This window comes from Cherax quadricarinatus, chromosome 100 (genome assembly GCF_038502225.1).
Source record: "Cherax quadricarinatus isolate ZL_2023a chromosome 100, ASM3850222v1, whole genome shotgun sequence".
Classification (NCBI taxonomy): domain Eukaryota; kingdom Metazoa; phylum Arthropoda; class Malacostraca; order Decapoda; family Parastacidae; genus Cherax; species Cherax quadricarinatus.
Genome location: NC_091391.1, coordinates 1,913,982 through 1,938,658, shown reverse-complemented (window position 1 = coordinate 1,938,658; position 24,677 = coordinate 1,913,982). Strand labels below are relative to the sequence as shown.

Here is a 24,677-nt window from a genome sequence, read left to right as displayed (position 1 = left end):
CATAGGATTATACAGCACCAGTGGGGGGGGGGATGTGCAAGGTACTCGGGTGTAATTCAGGGAACTGGAGCAAAGATCCAATTCCCTAGATCAAAAGCCCCTCACCAGCGTCAAGGTACCTTCCGTGGGGGTAAAGAATTGCACAAAATATATGAAAATTATAATATTCTAACATCATCCTCTGGCAACTCTGATAAATTCTTTAATTCATACAATGTTTTATAACTTTTATTTTACATAGTTTTTTTTTTTTTTGAGTCCTGGAGGTGGGATATTTGCTCTTTAGAATGACATCTAAACTGTTGTATTTGTGCACCTCTGTAAAGAGTGATAGTGTGTGAATGATAGTGAAAGGGATTTTTCTTTTTTGGGACACCCTGCCTTGCTGGGAGACAGCCAGTGCGCTAAAAATAAATAAATAAATTTTAAAACACCAGCCATTTCCCACCGAGGCAATGCGACCCCAAAAAAAAAAGGAAAAACTTTCATCATCACTCACTCCATCATTGTTATAAATTAGACACATGTGCAACTCTTGGGTATCTTTATTAAGGAAACGTTTCGCCACACAGTGGCTTCATCAGTCCAAACATAGGAAAAACTTGAAGAATAGGAGGAGAATGAGGTAATCAGTCCCTCAACCTTGAGTCGATGTGGTCAGTCCATAAATCTTGAACAGAATACGGCATGTGTGTCTAATTTATCAACGTGTCGGATCTCTGAACCATTCATCTACACTCCATCACTGTCTTGCCAGAAGCTTGCTGATACTACAGTTCAAAACCTGCAACACATCTCCATCCCTCCTTCAAAAATTAGTGCTTAAATTTTTTCATCTGTTCACTTCTAAGAATTTTAACAACAATACCTTAGTGGGAGAAGATGTGGGTTCCAGAGCAACATTGGGAGGACCCTTCATATTGAGAGGATCCTTAGCCTTTGCTCTACTCTGTCTCCTAGGAGCCGGTTTCTTTATTTTATTACCACCAGGTCCATTCAAGTGATGCATTCGTTCTGAAAATAAAATTAGTATAGAAATACACTGAGCTCAGCCTTATTCTATCCTTTCCGATATTTAATTTTCATTACCAATATACCAAGTTCAGACTAACATTCTATCCTTTCCGATATTTAATTTTCATTGCCAATATACCAAGTTCAGATTTACATTCTATCCTTTCCGATATTTAATTTTCATTACCAATACACCAAGTTCAGATTTACATTCTATCCTTCCTGATACTTAATTTTCATTATACTAATAATTAAAAACTAAACATCTGAACTTTTCTCCAAGATTAAAAATTTATAAAACAAAAAATTATGTCCTTACCGAATTCCTCCTCATTTCGGTTGCGATGCAGATAAATCCAGAGCTTACGTGGGGTGTCATATTTGACGCACGGATCATTTTCATAGTGGAGTCTGTCCAGTGCCCCAGACACAACGCTATTGAGATTATTTTCTGCCGTTGAATTGATTAAAGGAGCCAAATACTGAGATTCTTTCAACAGCTCACAGATATCTGACCGTGTGCCTTCCCCATTAGGTAACCTAGCAACAGCATCACGAACTGCAAAATGCACGAAGAAGTGGTTAAAAGCAACATCTGCACATGCAACATTTCGCTCTACTAGGATACGTAAAGCATTAACATATGAAATATGGAAAACTTTTATTTTTTCACCTTGGCTGTCATTTCCTGCCGATAAGGAATAAAAAGGCACGATACTGCTCCTGCAACAATAAACAAACAACTTGCATGCAGGAGAAAGAATCTTATAATGATATTTCGGTTTGACTTGGAGCACTGCGTGATGGTGTTTCGGTCCAAGTCAAACCATAACATCGTCATACGTTTCTTTTTCCTATGTGCTGGTTATTTGTGTAATCTACCAAGACAGGAGGCCTGGTCGTGGACCGGGCCGCGGGGGCGTTGATCCCCGGAATAACCTCCAGGGTGACCCAAAGAAAAACATACATTCACCATCATTCATTCAATCGCTGTCTTTCCAAAAGTGTGCTGACATCACAATTTAGATCATCCTTCCTATGCAACATCACCATCCATTCTTAATAGTGAAGGTACAGTGAAACCTTGGTTTTTTTTTTTTTTTTTTTTTTTAACAAGTCGGCCGTCTCCCACAGAGGCAGGGTGACCCAAAAAAGAAAGAAAATCCCCAAAAAGAAAATACTTTCATCATCATTCAACACTTTCACCACACTCACACATTATCACTGTTTTTGCAGAGGTGCTCAGAATACAACAGTTTAGAAGCATATACGTATAAAGATACACAACATATCCCTCCAAACTGCCAATATCCCAAACCCCTCCTTTAAAGTGCAGGCATTGTACTTCCCATTTCCAGGACTCAAGTCCGACTATATGAAAATAACCGGTTTCCCTGAATCCCTTCACTAAATATTACCCTGCTCACACTCCAACAGATCGTCAGGTCCCAAGTACCATTCGTCTCCATTCACTCCTATCTAACACGCTCACGCACGCTTGGTACTTGAATGTAATTCATTCCAGAAGGCTGTTCGAGTGCCAATCCGTCTGAGTATCGAACAAATTCTTTGCAACTAATTTTCTTTTTGGATGGTTGTTACCTCTAATCTTTGTAGGCCCCATGGTGACTTCTTTATACAATATAAAAAACACCAAAAAATGATAAGAAACACAAAATAGTTCACAGTGAAGTTCTGACAGGTCATGTTTGTTCGGTCAAGTGCTGAGCTTTGTTTGAGTAGGGAGCTGTTCGCCTACCGAGGTTCTACTGTACTGCCTTTTCCACCTCCAGAAGACTCGCTCTTGCAGCCCTGACACAGCCAGCTTAGTATAGTATCTCAACTAAACTACAGAAGGTTATAAGGTAACTCCAAACACGAAACCTGGACAAATTAACGATAGCCTCAACTGCATCTTAATCACAAGATCGTATAGGGAACCCAGTAGCCTGTGCAAGCTCTAGTTCTTATCCTTTCCATGTTACTGTCAATGTACCAAGAAATTTACCAGAAATGAATGTAAATAAATATGAAGAATATATATACACCATGCCCCAGACTAACAATCATCCAACTTTAAATAAGTATTCTGGAACCAATTACTTACCAATGCAGACTCACCCTTTCAAAGTGGGATTATTTACAACTGTGAAAACATCAGTTCCAGTAAACAGCATTCATGGTAAATACTTCACTCAATATTATACTTTGTCTCTTGGAGGGGTTTGGAATATTTTCTGTTTAAAGTGACATCTTAACTGCTGTATGTGTGTGCCTCTGGCAAGAGAGTGATAGTGTGAATGATGGTGAAAGTGTTTCTTTTTTGGGTCACCCTACCTCAGTGGGAGACAGCCAGTGTGTTAAATAAGTATGATACTGAATGGAAGATATTGGGAAAATACTTTTAATTTATTAAAACAAAATGAAAATACAATTTTTTAAACATGCCAGCAATCTTCCATCAATGTAGAATGATTCACCAACATTCATTCAGCAGCTGTCTTGCAAGAAGTAGCTGTCTTGCAAGAAATTCACATCACAAAATCCAAGTAGGTTTATGACTCACGAAATCGTAATGACACAATTGCAAACAAACCATACCACGGACATGGTATGGTTTTGTAGGTTTATGACTGTTGGCCAAAAATAATACTGGATAGCACAAAGGGCTGGAACAACCCAGAAGACAATCAAGAGGACTAGCCAAACAGAGCAATGGCACAAGCATCAGAGACTGAGGTAAAGGACATTACCACATATAACAAAAGACAGATGAGAACTGGTGTGGTGGGGGGTTGCATGGGCCCCAGCTGCTACCTGCATGCAACACTTGCAATGGCTGTCAGACTGTGGCAAAGAAGAGCTTACTAGAACATAACAATGCGCTTTCTACATGCATTCAAATGTCACCAATTTCTGTATAAACAATGTATCATGTGGAAATAAACTTTGAATTTGAATTAGAGGCGAGTAGTGGAGACAGGAGTGACAAATTAAAATGAAAAAAAAAAAAAAGCTTTACAAGGTCCCATAACTGAGAAGGTGTTTTGTACATCACTAACTTCATCACGTCAATACACAAGAATACATCAGAAATATGCCTCATGCCTAAAAAACATTTCTTAACAGACATGCAAGGGCTGAAACTCAATATTGTGGCCATTCATGTCTCAAACATGAAGACAATTCAGTGAGGTGTTAGAAGATATCAGGAACCAAATTAGCAGAACATATTAAATCAATATATAATATTTTCAAATGAGGCCACCAATCAATGATGTTACATCTTGATTTATCAAGCCATTTATCTAAAATACAGCACTGAATTAAGCAATATCAAATGTACTCAAAGGTCAAGCATATACTTACCAAGAGAGAGGATTGTAACATACGCAGGTCTGTCAGGAACTAACAAGGAATGACCTCTAGCTTTGTTCAGTCCTGTCTGCTGGGTATAAATACCCTTGACCGGACCAACCACACTTTCATACCCATGCATCCTGAAGAGAAAAACATCTCAATATGAGTATACAGGTGTGTCACCCATCTTTGATATTGTTTTAATGTCACCTTTGCACCATTCATAACATTTCTGGTATATTTTTAAATGTTTATATAGTAGTGTATTGTATATTGTAATAAACAGAATAAGAGGAAATCAACTCTAATATACATTATTTAGGTATGCATACTGGTTGGAGAGCCCGTTGTAAGTCCGAGATGTCGGTAAATGAGTACATTGCTAAGCGAGGAGAGGCTGTATATGCAAAATAAGTAAGTAAATAACTACTATCACCAAATGAGTAAATAAACAAATAATCCTTGTAACTAAATACCAGTATTGAAAAGTAAAAAATGTATAAAGGTTATGGACTTGCTTACCTCTACTGGGTAATTATCTTAGGCTTTGTCTTTAAAGTAACTGCCTTTTGCACCACAGTAAAGCTGAAAAATCCTAAGTCGAACCACTTTAAGTCGAGGAACATCTGCGCTTGTTATATTGTTTACCAAAAAAACATTCTTCATAAAATCAGGAATTGGTGAATCTTATTTCTTTTAACACATAAGCTATCTCTCCTGAAGAAAGGTGACCCACTAAAAAATAAAACACACTCATCATCACTCATTCAATCACAATCTTGCCAGAAGGGCAAGATAATGATTAAATGATAAGTGAATACTTCAAATCAACCACAACAAATAGTCAAGAAGACTGGAGAAGGGGCAAAGAAGACCAGATACAGAGTACAGAGTTGCACGACAGAGACTGCAAACCTCTCTCATAGTTCAGATAGCCCTCAAAACTGCGTCATCCTCAGAGTGCAGGCGCTGTACTTCCCTCCTGTAAACTACAGTACAACTTGCACTGGTCTTACCTGAATGTATATGCTTTGTGTGGCTTTTCATATCTGAGTTTCTCTTGTGCTCGATACATGTCCTTCTCAGAGTCCGTGGCAGGCTGCACTGTCCATGAAGTATAGCATCTTGGGGGTGGAATGATGTCGCTCTCCTCATTTTCTAACCTAGATCCTAAAATGTCATCTTCTATCCACTCACTACTCATAGATGATCTGCAAGAGTGAAAAGTGCCACTGAATTGCCCATTTGTTATAATTAAAAAAGCACTACAATAATAGTGATATCCTTACTGGGAATACTTAAACTACAGGTGGGCCCCACTTATACAGCAGGTTAGGTTCTGGGCTACTGTAGGGCCCCACTTATACAGCAGGTTAGGTTCTGGGCTACTATAGGGCCCCACTTATACAGCAGGTTAGGTTCTGGGCTACTATAGGGCCCCCCTTATACAGCAGGTTAGGTTCTGGGCTACTGTAGGGCCCCACTTATACAGCAGGTTAGGTTCTGGGCTACTGTAGGGCCCCACTTATACAGCAGGTTAGGTTCTGGGCTACTATAGGGCCCCACTTATACAGCAGGTTAGGTTCTGGGCTACTATAGGGCCCCACTTATACAGCAGGTTAGGTTCTGGGCTACTGTAGGGCCCCACTTATACAGCAGGTTAGGTTCTAGGCTACTGTAGGGCCCCACTTATACAGCAGGTTAGGTTCTAGGCTACTATAGGGCCCCACTTATACAGCAGGTTAGGTTCTAGGCTACTATAGGGCCCCCCTTATACAGCAGGTTAGGTTCTGTAGGGTCCCACTTATGGCTACTATAGGGCCCCACTTATACAGCAGGTTAGGTTCTGGGCTACTGTAGGGCCCCACTTATACAGCAGGTTAGGTTCTGGGCTACTGTAGGGCCCCACTTATACAGCAGGTTAGGTTCTGGGCTACTATAGGGCCCCACTTATACAGCAGGTTAGGTTCTGGGCTACTGTAGGGCCCCACTTATACAGCAGGTTAGGTTCCGGGCTACGTATTTCTTAACACTGCTACTACGAGAATCAAAACCAACATCTATTCACCTCACAATATATCACAAAGTCATCCACATGCAAAAATCTCAAACAATTATGCATAAATTTTGTTTGTAATACAGACAACTAGCCTGAAATATCAGACAATCTGCTCTAAAAAAAAAAAAATGAGGGGGGGGACTCCACTTTCAAACAGGTAGAAAAGAATAAAAAGACACAATACCATGACTGGAACAATACACAAATAACCCACATGTAGGAGGAGAAACTTATAAAAACTTGGACCAATGACTAGACACTAGACAGTGGTCCGACTTGAACCACCGACTAGAGTGACTAGTTAGTGGTCCGTCAGGCCAAAATGCTGTCATAAGCTTCTTTCTCCTGTGTGCGGGTTGTGTATCAAGTAATTACATTATGAAGTTAGATAATACAGTGGACCCCCGCATAACGATCACCTCCGAATGCGACCAATTATGTAAGTGTATTTATGTAAGTGCGTTTGTATGTGTATGTTTGGGGGTCTGAAATGGACTAATCTACTTCACAATATTCCTTATGGGAATAAATTCGGTCAGTACTGGCACCTGAACATACTTATGGAGTGAAAAAATATCGTTAACCGGGGGTCCACTGTATACCTATTTGTAACAACAAAAGGAAAGCTTTGCTTGTGGTCTCCCTTCATCAGTAATTACATTATGCTGGTTCTGTATTTATTAAAGCTAAAAATAAATCAAATATATTTAATACTCACTTATTAGCCAGCCAAAACTGAGCAAGAGGCTCTAAGTGTCCATCACTGTCTCGTCCGGCACCAATCCACTGGTATACTCGGAGCATACTCTTGTATTCTATGTAAGGTACAAAGTCGGCAGGTTGTACATCTGTAATAATAAATAATTTCTTCTCTTCATTCTATGTACTTTATCTACATGTTAGTCTTCCAGTACAACCGGCCTTATCTAGATTTTATGTATTAACTGCAAACTGTAAAGAGAACCTTTATGTGCAAAAGGCCTTTGTATATATCAGTCACTCTAAATAACAAAAAAAGGTACAATACCGTGACTGGAACAATACACAAATAGCTCGCACCTAGAAGAGGAGCTTACGACGACGTTTTGGTCTGACTTGAACCATTTACGAAGTCATGCTAATGAAAAGGAGAGCAGGAAGGTGGGAGACGGCCGACTTGTTAAAAAAAAAAAAAAAAAAAAAAAAAATATTTATTATTATTTATTATCACACTGGCCGATTCCCACCAAGGCAGCCAAAGCTACCCAAGGTCCTAGCCTCTATCACCCCACTGGGAAGACTGTTCCACGCATCTACAACTCTGTTAGAAGCAGAAGCAGAAGCAGAAGCAGAAGCAGAAGCAGCAGCAGCAGCAGCAGCAGCAGCAGCAGCAGCAGCAGCAGCAGCAGCGGCGGCGGAAGGAAGTAGAAATGGGGAGGTAGTAAGAGGAGGAAACGTCGTCATAAGCTCCTCTCTTCTAGGTGCGGGTTATTTGTGTATCAGTCACTCTACCAGGCCTTCCTAAGATGTGGATTACTGAACTTTATTCAAGGACATGAAATCTCCCTTGCACTCAGTGGTATCACTGCAGTCTTGCATACCTCCCTTGCACTCACTGTTATCCTTGCAGTGTCTTGCACATCTCCCCTGCACTTGCTTGTCTGGCAAATATAAGAGTGGTCTTCAGGAATCTTAACAAAAGAATCATTCTGAGCCTTTCAAAAAACATATGTCAGGCCCATCTTGGAGTCTGCAGCAGCATCATGGAACCAACACCTGAAAAATCATGTTAAGAAACTGAAGAAAGTGCAGAAGTATGCTATGAAGCTTGTTCCAGAGCTAAGGGGTATAAGCTACAAGGAGTGGCTAAAGGAACTGGATCTAACGACACTGGAAGACAGAAGAACCAGGGAAGATATAACAGAATAGAAAACACACAAGAGGAGCTGATATGCTGTTTGAGAGGTGAGAAACAAGTACCTGGGGACAAAGCTGGAAGATGAAGACACAGATGAGCCACAAGGATGTCAGGAAATATTTCTCCAGCCTCAGCATGGTCAGGAAGAGTGATGAAGGCAGGCTCCATATATTGTTTAAAGAGCAAGCACAATAAGCTCCATCGAGTTTCAATAGGATTCGGGCAGAGTGAAGACGAAGGAGAGTTCATCTATCAGCCTCACAGGATAAGGAAGGGTTTAAAGGAGGTTCAGCTGGTTATGGCAAGTTGCTCTCAGGGAGGCAATGTGAAGTTTCCAGAACACCCAGCAATCAAACAAAGCCAAGAAACCTAACCATAGGAGAAGTGAATCTGGCATGTGGAAAGTTAGGGAGACCGGATTAAGAACAAAGACTCTATATGGGTAAGTATACACATGCACATTCCTACATTTACAATACTTGCCTGTAAAATGTCCACAAAGAAAATTAATTGCAGAGGGGAGAATATTAACCCAAGATGGCACAAGAGAGTACCACTCATTGAGCGGAGAGATAGCAGACTCCTGCCACACTCTGATACTAGACTCTAGCTGGGCTCGAGTCATCCTCTGCTCCCCGGTAGAACATATAATATCTCTGATGAGGCTGAAGAAGCAGATGTGGGTCTCTTGAGTCAGCTCAGGAGCAATACAAGCACTGCAGAGGAATACAATGTCTTTATTCTTACTGCCAGTAACATGCATGCAAAATGTAAATCCTGCAAAGAATTTTAACTATTTTCCAGGAGTTTTTAAATCTATCCATTTTCTATTGATGTATAAGCTGTACAATATTTGCATTATTCTATTATGTAAAATTATAATCAGTAATAATGTTGGTAGAATTACAACAATATTTTAGGTAAAATGACACAAGTGCAACTAATGTGACATTTTACTGTGGCAACATTTCACTCTCCAGGAACTTTGTCAAGTCATTGTGGTTGACAAAGTTACTGGAGAGCAAAGTGTAAATCAATCCCACCTTTTTTTTATTTTATTAGAGATATGGAGTAGTCTGTGTGAAGGTAAAAGTAGAAGGCATAATGGAAAGAAGCAGAGTAGGGGGAAAGTAAAAATTTAGATAATTATGAATATGTAGGTGAATTAGCAGATAGTTCTTGTGTATTCAGGCTAAGGTAATTCACAGAATGAAAGAGGAAAGATACATCCAAGAAAAGTGGTGGTTATATTTTTATACAGTAATGAGGAATGAAATGTGTTGCAAGAATGAGTGAAAGACAAGACTACAAGTGTAAATAAGACACAGTGAAAAGCAGGGAAAGCTATGGACACAATAATAGAACATTGTGTCAACATCCATGGTCCAAGACAATTCACCCTGCTACCAGCAGATATCAGGAATATTGCTGACACAAGTGTGCAAGTCCTAGGTAGTAGGTTTGTTGACAGCAACTGCCCAGGAAGGTACTACCGTCCTGTCAAGTGAGTGTAAAATGGAAGCCTGTAATTGTTTTACATGATGGCAGGATTGCTGGCGTCTTTTTTTCTGTCTCATAAACATGCAAGATTTCAGGTACGTCTTGTTACCTCTACTTATACTCTGGTTACACTACACTTGCATATTTTTTTTTTTTTTTTTAAACACGTCAGCCGTTTCCCACCGAGTCAGGTGGGAAAGAAAAACCCAAACAGAAAGAAAAAACTTTCATCATTCAACACTTTCACCATCACTCATACATAATCACTGTCTTTGCAGAGGTGCTCAGATATGACAGTTTAGACGTCCCTCCAAACTGCCAATGTCCCAAACCCCTCCTTTAAAGTGCAGGCATTGTACTTCTCATTTCCAGGACTAAAGTCCAGCTAATCGGTTTCCCTGAATCCCTTCACAAAATATTGCCCTGCTCACACTCCAACAGCTTGTTAGGTCCTAAAAACCATTCGTCTCTGTTCACTCCTGACACACTCACACACACACTTGCTGGAAGTCAAAGCAAAGCCCCTCACCCACAAAACCTCCTTTACCCCCTCCCTCCAACCTTTCCTAGGATGACCCCTACCCTGCCATCCTTCCCCTACTGATTTATACGCTCTCCACGTCATTCTACTTTGTTCCATTCTCTCTAAATGACCAAACCACCTCAACAACCCCTCTTCAGCCCTCTGATGAATACTTTCAGTAACTCCACACCACCTCCTAATTTCCACACTACAAATTCTCTGCATAATATTTACAGCACACACTGCCCTCAGACATTATTATTATTATTATTATTATTATTAATAATAATATTATTATTATTATTGAAGACTGCCAAATACTGTTCAAGTGTTTAATTCTTCAAAAGTTCACTTACCCGATACTCTCAAGTGCTGCTGTTAACTCGGATGACGTTTCTATTGCAGCAGTTACTTGATCCTCCATTGGTTCCTCCTTGATCTCCAGTTTAAGCTGTTGCTGCTGCTGTTGTTGCTGTTGCTGATGATGCTGCTGCTGGTGCTGCTGCTGCTGTTGATGCTGATCCTCCTCTTCCTTCACCAAAGGCTCCACTCCAAGTCCTCCAATATCAATATCTTCGCTCGGAGTTGAAGATTCCAAAGGTTCTAACTTGATCTTAACACCTTTAGCACCAATCCTATATAGTAACCAACATGCAAGGAACACTATAACACAGCACATCACTACACAATATACAGTCTTAAACAAATTTAATAAAATCCAGCCAATAACAAATCAATCTTAGTTTGAAAACAATAGACAAAAATACTGTATGCAATAAGGTCACAGAAAAAAAAGTGGCATTACATTATGAAAAAGAACCAGAGTGAAAAATTTTTTGTTCCAAGTGCTTTTATTTTTTTTAACACGCTGGCTGTCTCCCACTGAGGCAGAGTGACCCCAAAAAAAGAATGCCTTTCACCATTATTCATACAATCACAATACTCATGAAATGCATCTGGTCAAACAATTCTATATCTCCATGGGGAAGTGGAACAGAATTCTTCCTCCATAAGCCATGCATGTCATAAGAGTCGACTAAAATGCCGGGAGCAAGGGGCAAGTAACCCCCTTCTGTAAACATTACTAAATTTAAAAAGAAAAACTTTCGTTTTTCTTTTTAAATTTAGTAATTTATACTGGTGACCCGAAAAGAAAAACTTTTTTTTTTTCAGGTCACCCTGCCTCCGTATGATATGGCCAGTTTGTTGAAACAATAAAATCTATAAAATCCTCAAGAAACTAGTACCGTACTTTACTATACCTCTTTTTAATGGATGGAGAGACAACTGGCGCTTCCTTCTTTATTTCAATTTCTTCAGAGTCACTGACCGACGAGGACGAAGACGAAGAGGACGAAGATTCTGAATCGCTCGCAAGCTCAGTTTTTATGGTCATGGGAAGATCCAAGTGATTGGAAGAGACCAGTATGGATGAAGATTCTTTTTTTACTTTAATTTTTTTCTTGGGTTTTTCAAGTGTCAGAGGAGACATAATAGCTCTTTGTGGAGGCCGTTTCATCTGGATTTGCGCTCGAGATATAATATCTTGAAGTGTTATGCCCCGAGTGTCCAGGTCAACCGAAGCCTAAAACATTATAAAGAATAGTTAAAAAAAATCACAAAAAATACTATACATTACCTTCAATACAATATACAGTGGACCCCCGGTATTCGATAGTAATCCGTTCTTGAGAGCTCATCGAATACCGAAAATATTGAAAAGCGAATCAATTTTCCCCATAAGAAATAATGGAAATCAAATTAATCCATGCAAGACACCCAAAAGTATGAAAAACAATATTTTACCACATGAAATATTAAGTTTAATGCAATAGAACAATTACAATAACAATAGAATAATTGACACTTACCTTTAATGAAGATCTGGTGATGATTGATGGGATGGGAGTACGGAAGAGTATGGATGGTGTTAGTGTTTAGAAGGGGAATCCCCTTCCATTAGGACTTGAGGTAGCAAGTCCTTTTCCGGGGTTACTTCCCTTGTTCTTTTAATGCCACTAGGACCAGCTTGAGTCACTGGACCTCTGTCGCACAACATATCTGTCCATAGAGCTCTGTACCTCCCGTTCCTTTATGACATTCCTAAATTGTTTCACAACATTGTCAGTGTAATAGTCACCAGCACGGCTTGCAATAGCTGTGTTAGGGTGATTGTCATCAAAAAAGGTTTGCACTTTAAGCCACACTGCACACATTTCCTTAATCTTTGAAGTAGGCAACTTCTTCAATTTCTCTCTCCCCTCCTCCGGAGCAGTTTCCTCAGGTCTGGCCTCTTGCTGTTGAAGATGATCTAGCAGCTCATCAGTGGTTAGTTCGTCATTGTCCTCCTCCACCAACTCTTTCATAGGCTTATGTCCTGGGAGTGCCTTTTCCTCCTGAGTAATGTAGGTCCTGCTTGGCATTTTTTTTCCAAAACAGGCCTGTTTCGTCGCAATTAAACACTTGTTCAGGTTTAAATTCTTCACTGTCTATGTAATCCATGAATTCCTTCACATATTTTCAGCTGCTTTTTGGTCCGAACTGGCAGCCTCACCGTGCCTAATCACACTATGTATGCCACTACAATTCTTAAATCTTTCAAACCAACCTTTGCTGGCCTTAAATCACTCACATCAGCATTAGTTGCAGGCAATTTCTTTACCAAATCGTCGTGCAACTGCCTAGCTTTTTCACAAATGATCGCTTGAGAGATGCTATCTCCTGCTATCTGTTTTTCATTTATCCACACCAATAACAGTCTCTCAACGTTTTCTAACACTTGCGGTCGCTGTTTCATAATCACAGTTGCACCTTTTGCAAGAACAGCTTCCTTGATTGCCGTCTTCCTGGTCACTATAGTAGAGATGGTTGATTGGGGTTTACTATACAACCTGACCAGCTCCGACACACGCACTCCACTTTCATACTTTGCAATTATCTCTTTCTTCATTTCAATAGTCATTAGCACCTTTTTTCTCGAAGGGTTGGCACTAGAAGCTTTCTTGAGGCCCATGGTGACTTATTTTGCAGAAACAAGCACCAAAAACAGTGATAATGTGGAATGTACCGAATGTATCCTTAGATGCGCGCACACTGGCTGGCTTGTAAACACTGGCACACATGGGGCAGTTCAGGCCACACGTGGACATGTCTCGTACGAATCGCATCGAATACCAGGTTTCTGATCGGATACCGAGGCGAAATTTTTGCGTTAAAATGCATCGAATACAAGATTTATCGAATACTGATGCCATCGAATACCGGGGGTCACTGTATAAGATGATCTTTTAAAAAAATAAGCACAAATGTTTCTGTAAAAAAAGGTCGAAATACGTCGGCAGTTTCCCACCGAGGCAGGGTGACCCAAAAAGAAAGAAAAAAAAAAACTTTCATCATTCAACCCTTTCACCATCACTCATACATAATCATTGTCTTTGCAGATGAGAGTGTTTAGATGTCCCTCCAAACTGCCAGTATCCCAAACCCCTCCTTTAAGGTGCAGGCATTGTGACATACGAGAATATAAGTAGTACCGAGTAATTAAAGTCACAGTACCATGTCTGGAACAATTCACAAAAATCCAAACTTAGGAGAGGAAACCTACAACATTTTGGTCCATCCTGGTAAATAAGGATGGGTTCAACTTGTGTAGCCAAGGCACAAATGAACCTCAGTAGAGAATATAAACAAGAGAAGCAGTGAAGAGGATCTTAATGGTAGACTACAATATTCAGTACAGTTGGTCCCCCTCTGAAGATGTTCTACACTTTGGAACCAACTACAGCTTCTCCTCACTTAGTGACATACTCGCTTACCAACAACTCGGACTTACGGCAGGCTCTCTGACCAGTATGCATACCTAAATAATGTATATTAGAGCTGATTTCCTTTATTCTGTTATTACAATATACAATACAATATTGTACAAAAATTTAAAAATATACCAGAAATGTTATAAATGGTGAAAAGATGACATTAAAACAATATCAAAGATGGAGGAAACAAACCCACTACCATTATAGTATGCTCCTCACTTAGCAACAAGTTCATTTACCGACGTGGTCTTAGGAAAGGAACTCCATCGTTAAGTGAGGAGAGGCCGTACTTAAAAATGTTGGTCTGCAGCTGTGATCATTATGGAGCAAGTGGAGACAAGTGGATTTTGTGACCTGGCAGATCATCAAGTCTTAAAAATCACTTGCATCATTAACTCTGATCTAATACTCACACACAAGCCTGGTGGATGTTCAAGCCAGTAGCACAGAAAGATACATAGAAATAATTAAGCAACACACCTCTCTTTTACTTCTTCGAAGTCTGTGAGCAGCAAGCATTGCTCTAAAATGATCATCTGTCAGATCCAATGGGTTACTTGTGGGTGTTATTTTGAGCTCTAGGTCCAATGCAAGAGAGCCGCTGCTATGTGTTGCCCTCACTGGTAACAAATCTGACGGAAGTGATCCTTCCAGCCCACCCAACTGTCGACGCTGTTTTTTATTGAGCGAAGCTCCTGGTCCCTCTGCAAAGTTAAAAGTCATGTTAAACAAAACCGAAACTCTCCTTAGTATGGTTGTATAGTTTATTTTGTTTTTATTAACACATTAGCCAATTCCTACCGAGGAAGGGTGACCCAATGTACGTATTATATTTTGACTTAGTAGGGTAATGCATAATAGAAGACTGTTAGCAGATTACCCTGAGTACTGTACTGCAAGAATTGGGATATTGTAGTCTGCAGGATCATTTGAATTATCATGTCTGTGCACTTCTGGCAAAGACAGGTACTGAATGAATTATGGTGAGCGTATCCCAAACCCCTCCTTTAAAGTGCAGGAATTGTACTTCCCATTTCCAGGACTCAAGTCCGGCTAACTGGTTTCCCCTGAATCCCTTCACAAACTATTACTCTGTTCATACTCCAACAGCCCATCAGGTCCCAAAAACCACTCATCTCCATTCACTCTTACCGAACATGCTCATGCATACTTGCTAGAAGTCCAAGCCCTTCACCCACAAAACCTCCTTTATCCCCTCTCTCCAACCTTTTCGAGTATGACCCCTACCCCGCCTTCCTTTCCCTACAGATTTATGCACTCTCCAAGTCATTCTACTTTGTTCCATTCTCTCTAAATGACCAAGCCACCTCAACAACCCCTCTTCAGCCCTTTGATTAATACTTTTAGTAACTCCACATCATCTAATTTCTACACTCTGAATTCTCTGCATAATATTTACACCACACACTGCCCTAAGATAGAACATCTCCACTGCCTCCAGCCTCCTCCTTGCTGCAACATTTACAACCCAAGCTTCACACCCATAAAAGTGTGTTGGTATTACTATACTCTTGTACATTCCCTTCTTTGCCTCCATGGATAACGTTGTCCCCACATATACCCCAATGCACCACTCACCTTTTTTCCTTCATCAATTCTATGGTTAACCTCATCCTTCATAAACCCATTCACTTCTACTTATCAGAAAATAAGAACCAACAATCCTGCCAAAGTGCTAAACATTGAATAAGCTTTTATTTCATACTCATATCACAATAGTAGTGGCTCTTAGATAGTTTCAACCATCTTGTTAATACACTGCTTTGTAATTAAGATACTTGCAGCTAGCCATCTTTCCAAATACAGTGGACCCTCGAATTTATTCCTGCCTTTTCTGTATGCAAAACTATTTTTATTATCTATAAAATGTATGTTTTGTTAATATTTCCCATAGGAAATAATGTAAATCCAATTAAACCATTCCAGACACTCAAAAATATTAATAAAAAATACATTTTATAGATAATAAAAATAGTTTTGCATACAGAAAAGGCAGGACTAAATTCGAGGGTCCACTGTATTTGAAATATACAAAAATCAGCCTATCTGGGAGCTTGTACAGAAGTGAGGTCGCGGCAAATAGTGATATCAAAAAGGTTATCAAATCTGAATATTCAAACCACGGGGAGTGATGTGTTGGTTTTTGAGATAGTAGTATCGGCATGCCTCTGGCAAGACAGTGATTGTGTGAATGATGGTAAAAGTCTCTCTTTTTCGGGTTACTCTGCCTCGGTGGGAGATGGGCGGCATGTTGAAAAAAATATATTTTTACCTGGATATATTTCATCTTCAGACATGTCGCTGGTATCTCCCACTTCTGCTCGGATCGCTGCCAGTTCACGGAAGTAGCGCTTTTTGGAACAATATTCAATTGATGTACGAGAACTCTTCTTTTTATTGTGCTGCAAATGCAAGGCACTTAATACTAAATGTATAAATAGATTAACTTTATTATTATCATCATCATGAGGGAACACTAAACCTGCAGGAATTATACAGCACCTGTAGGGGAAGGATGAACGGCATTCAGACGAATTCAGGGAATTGGAGAACAGATCCAATTCCCTAGATCAAGAGCCCCTCACCAGCATCAAGGAACCTCCCTTGAGGGGAATCCATTAACTAAGGTACCACAATCATAGTCTTCATTGTGATTAAGGTTCTCATGTCATGCACAAGTAAAAAAATAATGAATCTGTTATTGTATTGCTTTTTACATTTAATAAATCTTTAAACAAATTAAATACTGTTAGGATAAGATTTTATTCGGATTTTTAACCCCAGAGGGTTAGCCACCCAGAATAACCCAAGAAAGTCTGTGTGTCATCGAGGACTGTCTAACTTATTTCCACTAAGGTCCTTAATCTTGTCCCCCAGGATGCGACCCACACCAGTCGACTAACACCCAGGTACAGTGGAACCTCAAATATCAAACTTTCTTCAGTCCAGAAGGCTGTTCGAATGCCTTTACCGAATGAATTTATTCCCATCAGGAATAATGTAAATTAGATTAGTCCACTTCAGACCCTCAAAAATACGCTTATAAAAGCACTTACAAAAATACACTTACATAGTTGGTTGTGTTAGGAGCAGTTCGATTTTTGAGGTTCCACTGTACCTATTTGCTGCTAAGTGAACAGGACAACAGGTGTAAGGAAACGCGTCAAAATGTTTCCACCCACTGGGAATCGAACCCGCGCCCTCCGTGTGTGAAGCGGAAGCTTTAGCCACCAGGCCACTTCGTTATTAGCTTTTATGTAAAATTTTCCACACTGAAAAAAATCTTCCACACAATTTACAAACACTGAATAAAACCACAAAACAACTTCCGCTTGTTTGCAAGACCTAAACAAGTCAACACATCCATAAATCCGATACAGTACAGAGAAGTGAGGATATTTGCAATGGTCAATATTATTTGGAAATTGTATATTACATTACTGACAAATTCAAGTTTGGAGAAAAAAAATAACCAAAAACTATAAATGGAGATGATTTAATATAAAACGTGTAAATAAACAGGACGAGAAGAGATTTTACGAGAAGAGATATAAAAGTAGCTGTGATAAGAGTATATTAGTTGGTTAATAGGTGGATATATTCCTGGAATAGTGGGACAAAAGGCAAAAATCTGGGTTCCTAAATGAAAGAATCACTAATAATGCTGGTAGAATTTACCGATACGTTAGGTAAAAGGACAAGTGCAACTAATGCGACATTTTATTGTGGAAACGTCTCTTCAGGAGCTTTGTCAGGCCAATACAAAGAATACAAGGACATAAATATATATATTTTCCATGGGGAAGTGGAACAGAATTCTTCCTCCCTAAGTCATGTGTGTCGTAAGAGGCGACTAAAATGCCGGGAGCAAGAGGCTAGTAACCCCTTCTCCTGTATACATTACTAAAGTTAAAAAGAGAAACTTTTGTTTTTCTTTTTGGGCCACCCTGCCTTGGTGGGATATGGCCAGTTTGTTGAAAGAAGGAGATGTATATATATCCACTGCCTCCCTATAGTGTTCATAACAGCTTGACACAGCTGCTAAAGCAAAACATTGCCACAATAAAATGTTATATTAGTTCCACAGGTCCTTTTTGATGTTGAATAAAAGTAAAAAAAAATATACCTGGGATTTTAAAAATCAACTGGGACTTTAATAAATACAAATTTTAAAAGATGAATGAATTTCAAAGTATTTCATGACTTATTTTTAAATTTGAGCTTATATTCATAAGCAAAATATAATAATTTCCTTCCCAAATTAGAATGCCTGGTCTAAGACTGGGCAGAATAGATACAAGCTCAAATCATTAATAAATAACAGAATTATAGCAATGATAGCACAAATGGACAATATCGAAAGATATCCAACATTGTTTTCCATTACAAGTTACTGAATGTACTATATGGTAAGCCCTCGACTTACAAACACGGTGACAATCTTGTGTATCGTGTATAATAATGATGTTGAGAAATGGTATTACCGGCTAAGTTTAAATATAGGGAAAACTTAACTTAGAAAGACAACTCATCGCCTGCACAGCCGCCCCTGCAGACGAGGTCTTGAGAAGCTGTCGAAGTCATTCCTCAACGGGCTGAAATGAGTTATAATTTGTAAGATTATAAATTACCCCTAGGGGGTGTTATGTCAGCATATTTCATTCACTGATGGCTGACAAACTTACTTGTGTGGACTCAAAAGTCCGCCCCTTACTGCCGATTATAGGTTGATTACAAACTCCTTGCGGCTCAAGAACTGCGCAGTCCCCCGTACTACAAGAAATTCGTAACCTACCTTGCTCTTGTAGCGCGAGCTATGGTGTTCTTCACACCTTCGACAGGTATCGGTGACTTGATAGAAGCTGAAGTGTCCTTGGATGTCCACGTCTTCCATAGTCTAGGAATACGCACACTGGTACACTATGTTCCACAAGATTTGTCTTTATTGTTCACAATCTTATCACTAAAGAAGCTGATCACACTTCTCTTAAGTGTTTATTGTGTTTTATGAGACACTTTGTTCACACTAACGCACAGATCGTTCTTTGTTGGTTATCCTGGCGTCAGTGTCACTCTCAGTAGAGTCAAAACTAGTCTGAAGACGCCACAGCACCCCACGCCGTTACTCCCCTAGCACAAAGGAAAAGCTGACCTAGTACTTTTGCTTCCTTGCCACTTCCTCCATGAAGCAAAGCAGAATGTTTGATTCTTGCTGTCTTAAGCATAGACAACAATATACACTATCTCTACCATGGTAATAAAGTGGGAGCAGGATTTTCCTTAATTGTCCTGCTAAGGTAAGAGATGTACTGTCTCTTATTAAAATACACTCTGCAACACTGGACTGCAAGGAGCAGCGGTCACTTGACCACGTCGCATACTCGTACTGCATCTGCGATCAATTACTCGCTGTAGCAGTAAACAAGATACTTGCCCCTTCTGAGAGGGCTGGGCCCCTCAGGGCTGAAGGGGGCTGATACCACCCTCCTGGAGAAAATTTCTCCACAAATGATATTATACACAATACAGAAGATTCTCAACATCTTTAAGTCAAGGACTTACTGTAATATAAACATATCAAATACCTCTAAGTGAAAAATAAAAAATATATTTCTCTTAAAATCTAACAATTTTGTGCACTAAGGCATAAGGGACGCAAGACACAAGCATAGAAGACAGGAGTGAAACATGTTTACCAATGGAGGAAGTCGTGGTATCTTGGGAATATCATCAGGAGGCATGCTGCTCACTATGTCCAATACACGTTTTCTCCGAACTAAGACCTCCTCAAGTGTGTGATGGAGATACTGCTTTTGTCGGTACCTAAAAATAATGGTCATATTAATTGTTTGGATTTGAACAGCACTAATTACTGATAAGCAAAATATAATTTTCCTAGGAAGAACTACAGGATCACAACTCGAGAAACTGTAATAACGCGACTGCAAACAATCCATGGAATGAGTAGGGTTTGAACCCATGGCTAGTAAGTTCAAACCCCACCTGTTCCGTGGTTTATAGCAACTGATGGTGAAGGTGATGGCGAATGTGTTTCCTTCTTTGTGTCATCCTGTCGGGACAAAATAAATGCTTATAAAACCAAGTTATCAAATATTTCCTATTTAGCTGGTTTAATATCTTAATTACGCACCCCATATCCAATCAATGGGTGGTAGTCAAAATATTATAAAGGCACATAATGGGTCCAGGGATTGCACCTCAACATTACAGAGCCACTAGGACACATGTGCAACATCTGGGTATCTTTATTGTAGACGTTTCGCCATCCAGTGGCTTTATCAATACAAATTCTAGGACATAGCTTGAAGACAGTAGGACTATATACAGAAGATGAGGTAATCAGTCCCTCAACCTAGGAGTAGGTGAGAAGAGCACCATAGTCGTGGAGATTCTGAAGCAGAAGCAAGGAGCCTGGCGCTTATATAGTAACGTCAGGTGTAGCAGACGAGGGCATAGTCACTGGTAGGCGGGATTCCCCAGTGGAAGTAGGTCCTTCCCAAAGAGATGGGTTAGTTGTAGTAGTAGTTGTCGTAGTCGTGAAGGTCATGTACATGTCCTACAATGTTGCACCTGTGTCTTAATTTCATCTTGTTGGTATTATATACCATTCTTGCACATTACAGAGCCATGTAATGGGTCCAGGGACTGGGCCCTGAAGTTCCAATAGCTAAGCAAATTACAGTGGTAATGAACTAGGAAGAAGCTTATATCTGGTTACAATCATTGAGTTATTTATGAAGTCATTAATTCAATCACAAAAATGTTATAGTGTAGCTTATATGTGGTTTTGAATTATAATATTAATTTTTCTTTCTTTCTTTCAACACACCGGCCGTATCCCACCGAGGCGGGGTGGCCCAAAAGGAAAAACGAAAGTTTCTCCTTTTACATTTAGTAATATATACAGGAGAAGAGATTACTAGACCCTTGCTCCTGGCATTTTAGTCGCCTCTTACAACACGCATGGCTTACGGAGGAAGAATTGTGTTCCACTTCCCCATGGAGATAAGAGGAAATAAACAAGAATAAGAACTAGAAAGAAAATAGAAGAAAACCCAGAGGGGTGTGTATATATGTGCTTGTACATGTATGTGTAGTGTGACCTAAGTGTAAGTAGAAGTAGCAAGACCTACCTGAAATCTTGCATGTTCATGAGACAGAAAAAAGGACACCAGCAATCCTACCATCATGTAAAACAATTACAGGCTTTCGTTTTACACTCACTTGGCAGGACGGTAGTATAATATTAATATTATCTTATATTTTAGCAAGGTATGGTTGAAGATACACAAATTTAAGAGAGCATGAGTTATTTATAACAGGCAAAGTGAGGGTAGTTTCCAAAATGGTTGCTAATATGCCATGGTGGATTAACACAAATTCTTGAACATCTGTAAAATTGGTTGCCACTGAATTCATTAATTTTAGCACAGTCCAGCATAATAACTCAGGGTGCGACAATAACCTATCTGGCAAAAATCACACTTAACTGTTTACATTATATATTGATGCAACCTCCTAGAAATATATGTAACTATTTGTGACTATTTATTTATAACTAAAGGATCAGAGTTACGGTTGTAGTGTCCGAGTAATTAATATCCGTGGCCTTCTGTTAATCCTGTTGAGGATACTAAAAAAAGCTCAACTTATTCTTTCATAATCTTGTCTGCTGTTATCATCTCTGTTTTCTCTCCTATCAGAAGGGATGGGCACTGTTAGTACAATTTATGGTAGTTATTGTCACAGGAAAGTCCCACATGTATATAATACCCTCTTTTCATGGTTCCATATTTTCGTTGGCTTTCAACTAAACCATTGTTCATTATGTTTGGGGCTTTTACTGCTTTTTTGACATTTTCGTACAGCAGTTGTGTAAGGGAAGGGCGACTAGCGCCATATTTAAAGGCAAGTATTCTATGAAATGTGTATTTATTTGGCTTTTAATCCGTTTTTTATATCTGGCTGCATTGAGCACTTAATATATGATGGTATAAACTGTCATTAGGCACTCTAGATGTATTGATAATAAAAAAACACTTTTCCATCCTTAGGCAAGTTTCGCTTACCACACGGGGCTGGAAATCCAAGAGCTGTACAGACAGGGTCGTCCTATAGCACAAAACTATGTATTACACAGTAAAGGTCATCACATATATTAATATAAAAAAAAAGCAAAAATTACCTGTATTCTTTGTACATAATCTTCTTGTGAATGGCTCTCATCTTAGAAATTTCAGGATTGAAGAAACCTTTGCAGAGCTGTTCGTGAAATAATCTAAGTGGTGTTCCAAACCTGAAGTTTTCATCCATGAAGAACATCTCTAATGTACGTGTTTTCTCTTCTAGGTCATTATGAGAAAACTCTGGTAGAAAACCCTGAGACGATGAGAAATAAGTTAAACATTTATATATATCTTTATACAATGGACCCCCGCATAGCGAACGCCTTGCATAGCGAACATTCCGCATAGCGAACGCTTTGTCCGCTAAAATTTTGCCCGCATAGTAGACAAAAACCCGCTCAGCGAACTTCGTTCGAGACGCGTCCAATGTGGGCCCTCAGCCAGCCTCACATGTGCCGCCCGTCCCATTGTTTACCAGCTAGCCTCCGCGGTAACATTCAAGCATACACTCGGAATATTTCGTATTATTACAGTGTTTTCGGTGCTGTTTGTGGAAAATAAGTGACCATGGGCCCCAAGAAAGCTTCTAGTGCCAACCCTACACCTCAAAGGGTAAGAATACCCATTGAAATTAAGAAAGAAATCATTGATAAGTATGAAAGTGGAGTACGTATCACCGACCTGGTCAGGTTGTACAAGAAACCAAAATCAACCATCGCTTCTATTGTGGGCAAGAAAACGGCAATCAAGGAAGCTGTTGTTGCCAAAGGTTTAACTGTGTTTTCGAAACAAAGATCGCAAGTGATGGAAGATGTTGAGAGACTCTTATTGGTGTGGATAAATGAAAAACAGCTAGCAGGAGATAGCGTCTCTCAAGCGATCATATGTGAAAAGGCTAGGAAGTTGCATGACGATTTAATTAAAAAAATGCCTGCAACTAGTGATGATGTGAGTGAATTTAAGGCCAGCAAAGGTTGGTTTGAGAGATTTAAGAAGCGTAGTGGCATCCATAGTGTGATACGGCATGGTGAGGCTGCCAGTTCGGACCACAAAGCGGCTGAAAAATATGTGCATGAATTCAAGGAGTACATAGAAACTGAAGGACTGGAACCTGAACAAGTGTTTAATTGTGATGAAACAGGCCTGTTCTGGAAGAAAATGCCAAGCAGGACCTACATTACTCAGGAGGAAAAGGCACTCCCAGGACATAAGCCTATGAAAGACAGGCTTACTCTTCTCATGTGTGCCAATGCTACTGGTGATTGCAAAGTTAAGCCTTTATTAGTGTATCACTCTGAAACTCCCAGAGCGTTCAGGCAAAAGAATGTCCTCAAGGATAATTTGTGTGTGCTGTGGAGGGCAAACAGTAAGGCATGGGTCACTAGGGAATTTTTCTATAACTGGTTACACCATGCATTTGCCCCCAATGTGAAAGATTACCTAACTGAAAAGAAATTAGACCTTAAGTGCCTCCTGGTGTTAGACAATGCCCCTGAGCATCCCACAGACGTGGCAGAGCGACTTTATGGGGACATGAGCTTCATTAAGGTGAAGTTTTTGCCTCCTAATACCACTCCTCTCCTGCAGCCCATGGACCAGCAGGTCATTTCCAACTTCAAGAAACTGTACACAAAAGCTCTGTTTCAAAAGTGCTTTGAAGTGACCACAGACACTGGATTGACTCTAAAAGAGTTTTGGAAGGATCACTTTAATATCCTCAGTTGTGTAAACCTTATAGGTAAGGCTTGGGAGGGAGTGACTAAGAGAACCTTGAACTCTGCTTGGAAGAAACTGTGGCCAGAATGTGTAGACAAAAGGGATTTTGAAGGGTTTGAGGCTAACCCTGAGAGGAGTAGTATACCAGTTGAGGAATCAATTGTGGAATTGGGGAAGTCCTTGGGGTTGGAGGTTAGTGGGGAGGATGTGGAAGAGTTGGTGGAGGAGGACAATGAAGAACTAACCACTGATGAGCTGATAGATCAACTTCAAGAGCAAGAGGCCAGACCTGGGGAAACTGGTTCAGAGGAGGGGAGAGAGAAATTGAAGGAATTGCCTACTTCAAAGATTAAGGAAATGTGTGCAAAATGGCTTGAAGTGCAAACCTTTTTTGATGAAAATCACCCTCACACAGCTATTGCAAGCCGTGCTGGTGACTATTACAATGACACTGTTGTGAAACACTTTAGGAAAGTCATAAAGGAACGAGAGGTACAGGCCACTATGGACAGATATGTTGTGCGAAAGAAGTCCAGTGACTCTGAAGCTGGTCCTAGTGGCATTAAAAGAAGAAGGGAAGTAACCCCAGAAAAGGACTTGCTACCTCAAGTCCTAATGGAAGGGG

At 39.9% G+C, this 24,677-nt stretch overlaps 1 protein-coding gene across 3 annotated transcripts in view; it reads right to left on the bottom strand.

The window, feature by feature from the left end:
• The window catches only part of LOC128704667 (nuclear factor related to kappa-B-binding protein), a 65,934-nt gene that overhangs the window by 35,848 nt on the left and 5,409 nt on the right, over nt 1-24,677 (bottom strand). For all 3 annotated transcript variants that reach the window (XM_053799801.2, XM_053799799.2, XM_053799802.2), the window contains exons 3-14: nt 22,396-22,589; nt 19,886-20,012; nt 16,462-16,591; nt 14,649-14,872; nt 11,616-11,938; nt 10,710-10,988; nt 8,814-9,046; nt 7,152-7,281; nt 5,391-5,585; nt 4,384-4,514; nt 1,334-1,573; nt 869-1,014 (exon numbers count right to left, since the gene is read on the bottom strand). In XM_053799801.2, coding sequence (XP_053655776.1) covers nt 869-1,014; nt 1,334-1,573; nt 4,384-4,514; nt 5,391-5,585; nt 7,152-7,281; nt 8,814-9,046; nt 10,710-10,988; nt 11,616-11,938; nt 14,649-14,872; nt 16,462-16,591; nt 19,886-20,012; nt 22,396-22,589 — 2,352 coding nt within the window. The remainder of the gene's footprint in view (nt 1-868; nt 1,015-1,333; nt 1,574-4,383; nt 4,515-5,390; nt 5,586-7,151; nt 7,282-8,813; nt 9,047-10,709; nt 10,989-11,615; nt 11,939-14,648; nt 14,873-16,461; nt 16,592-19,885; nt 20,013-22,395; nt 22,590-24,677) is intronic.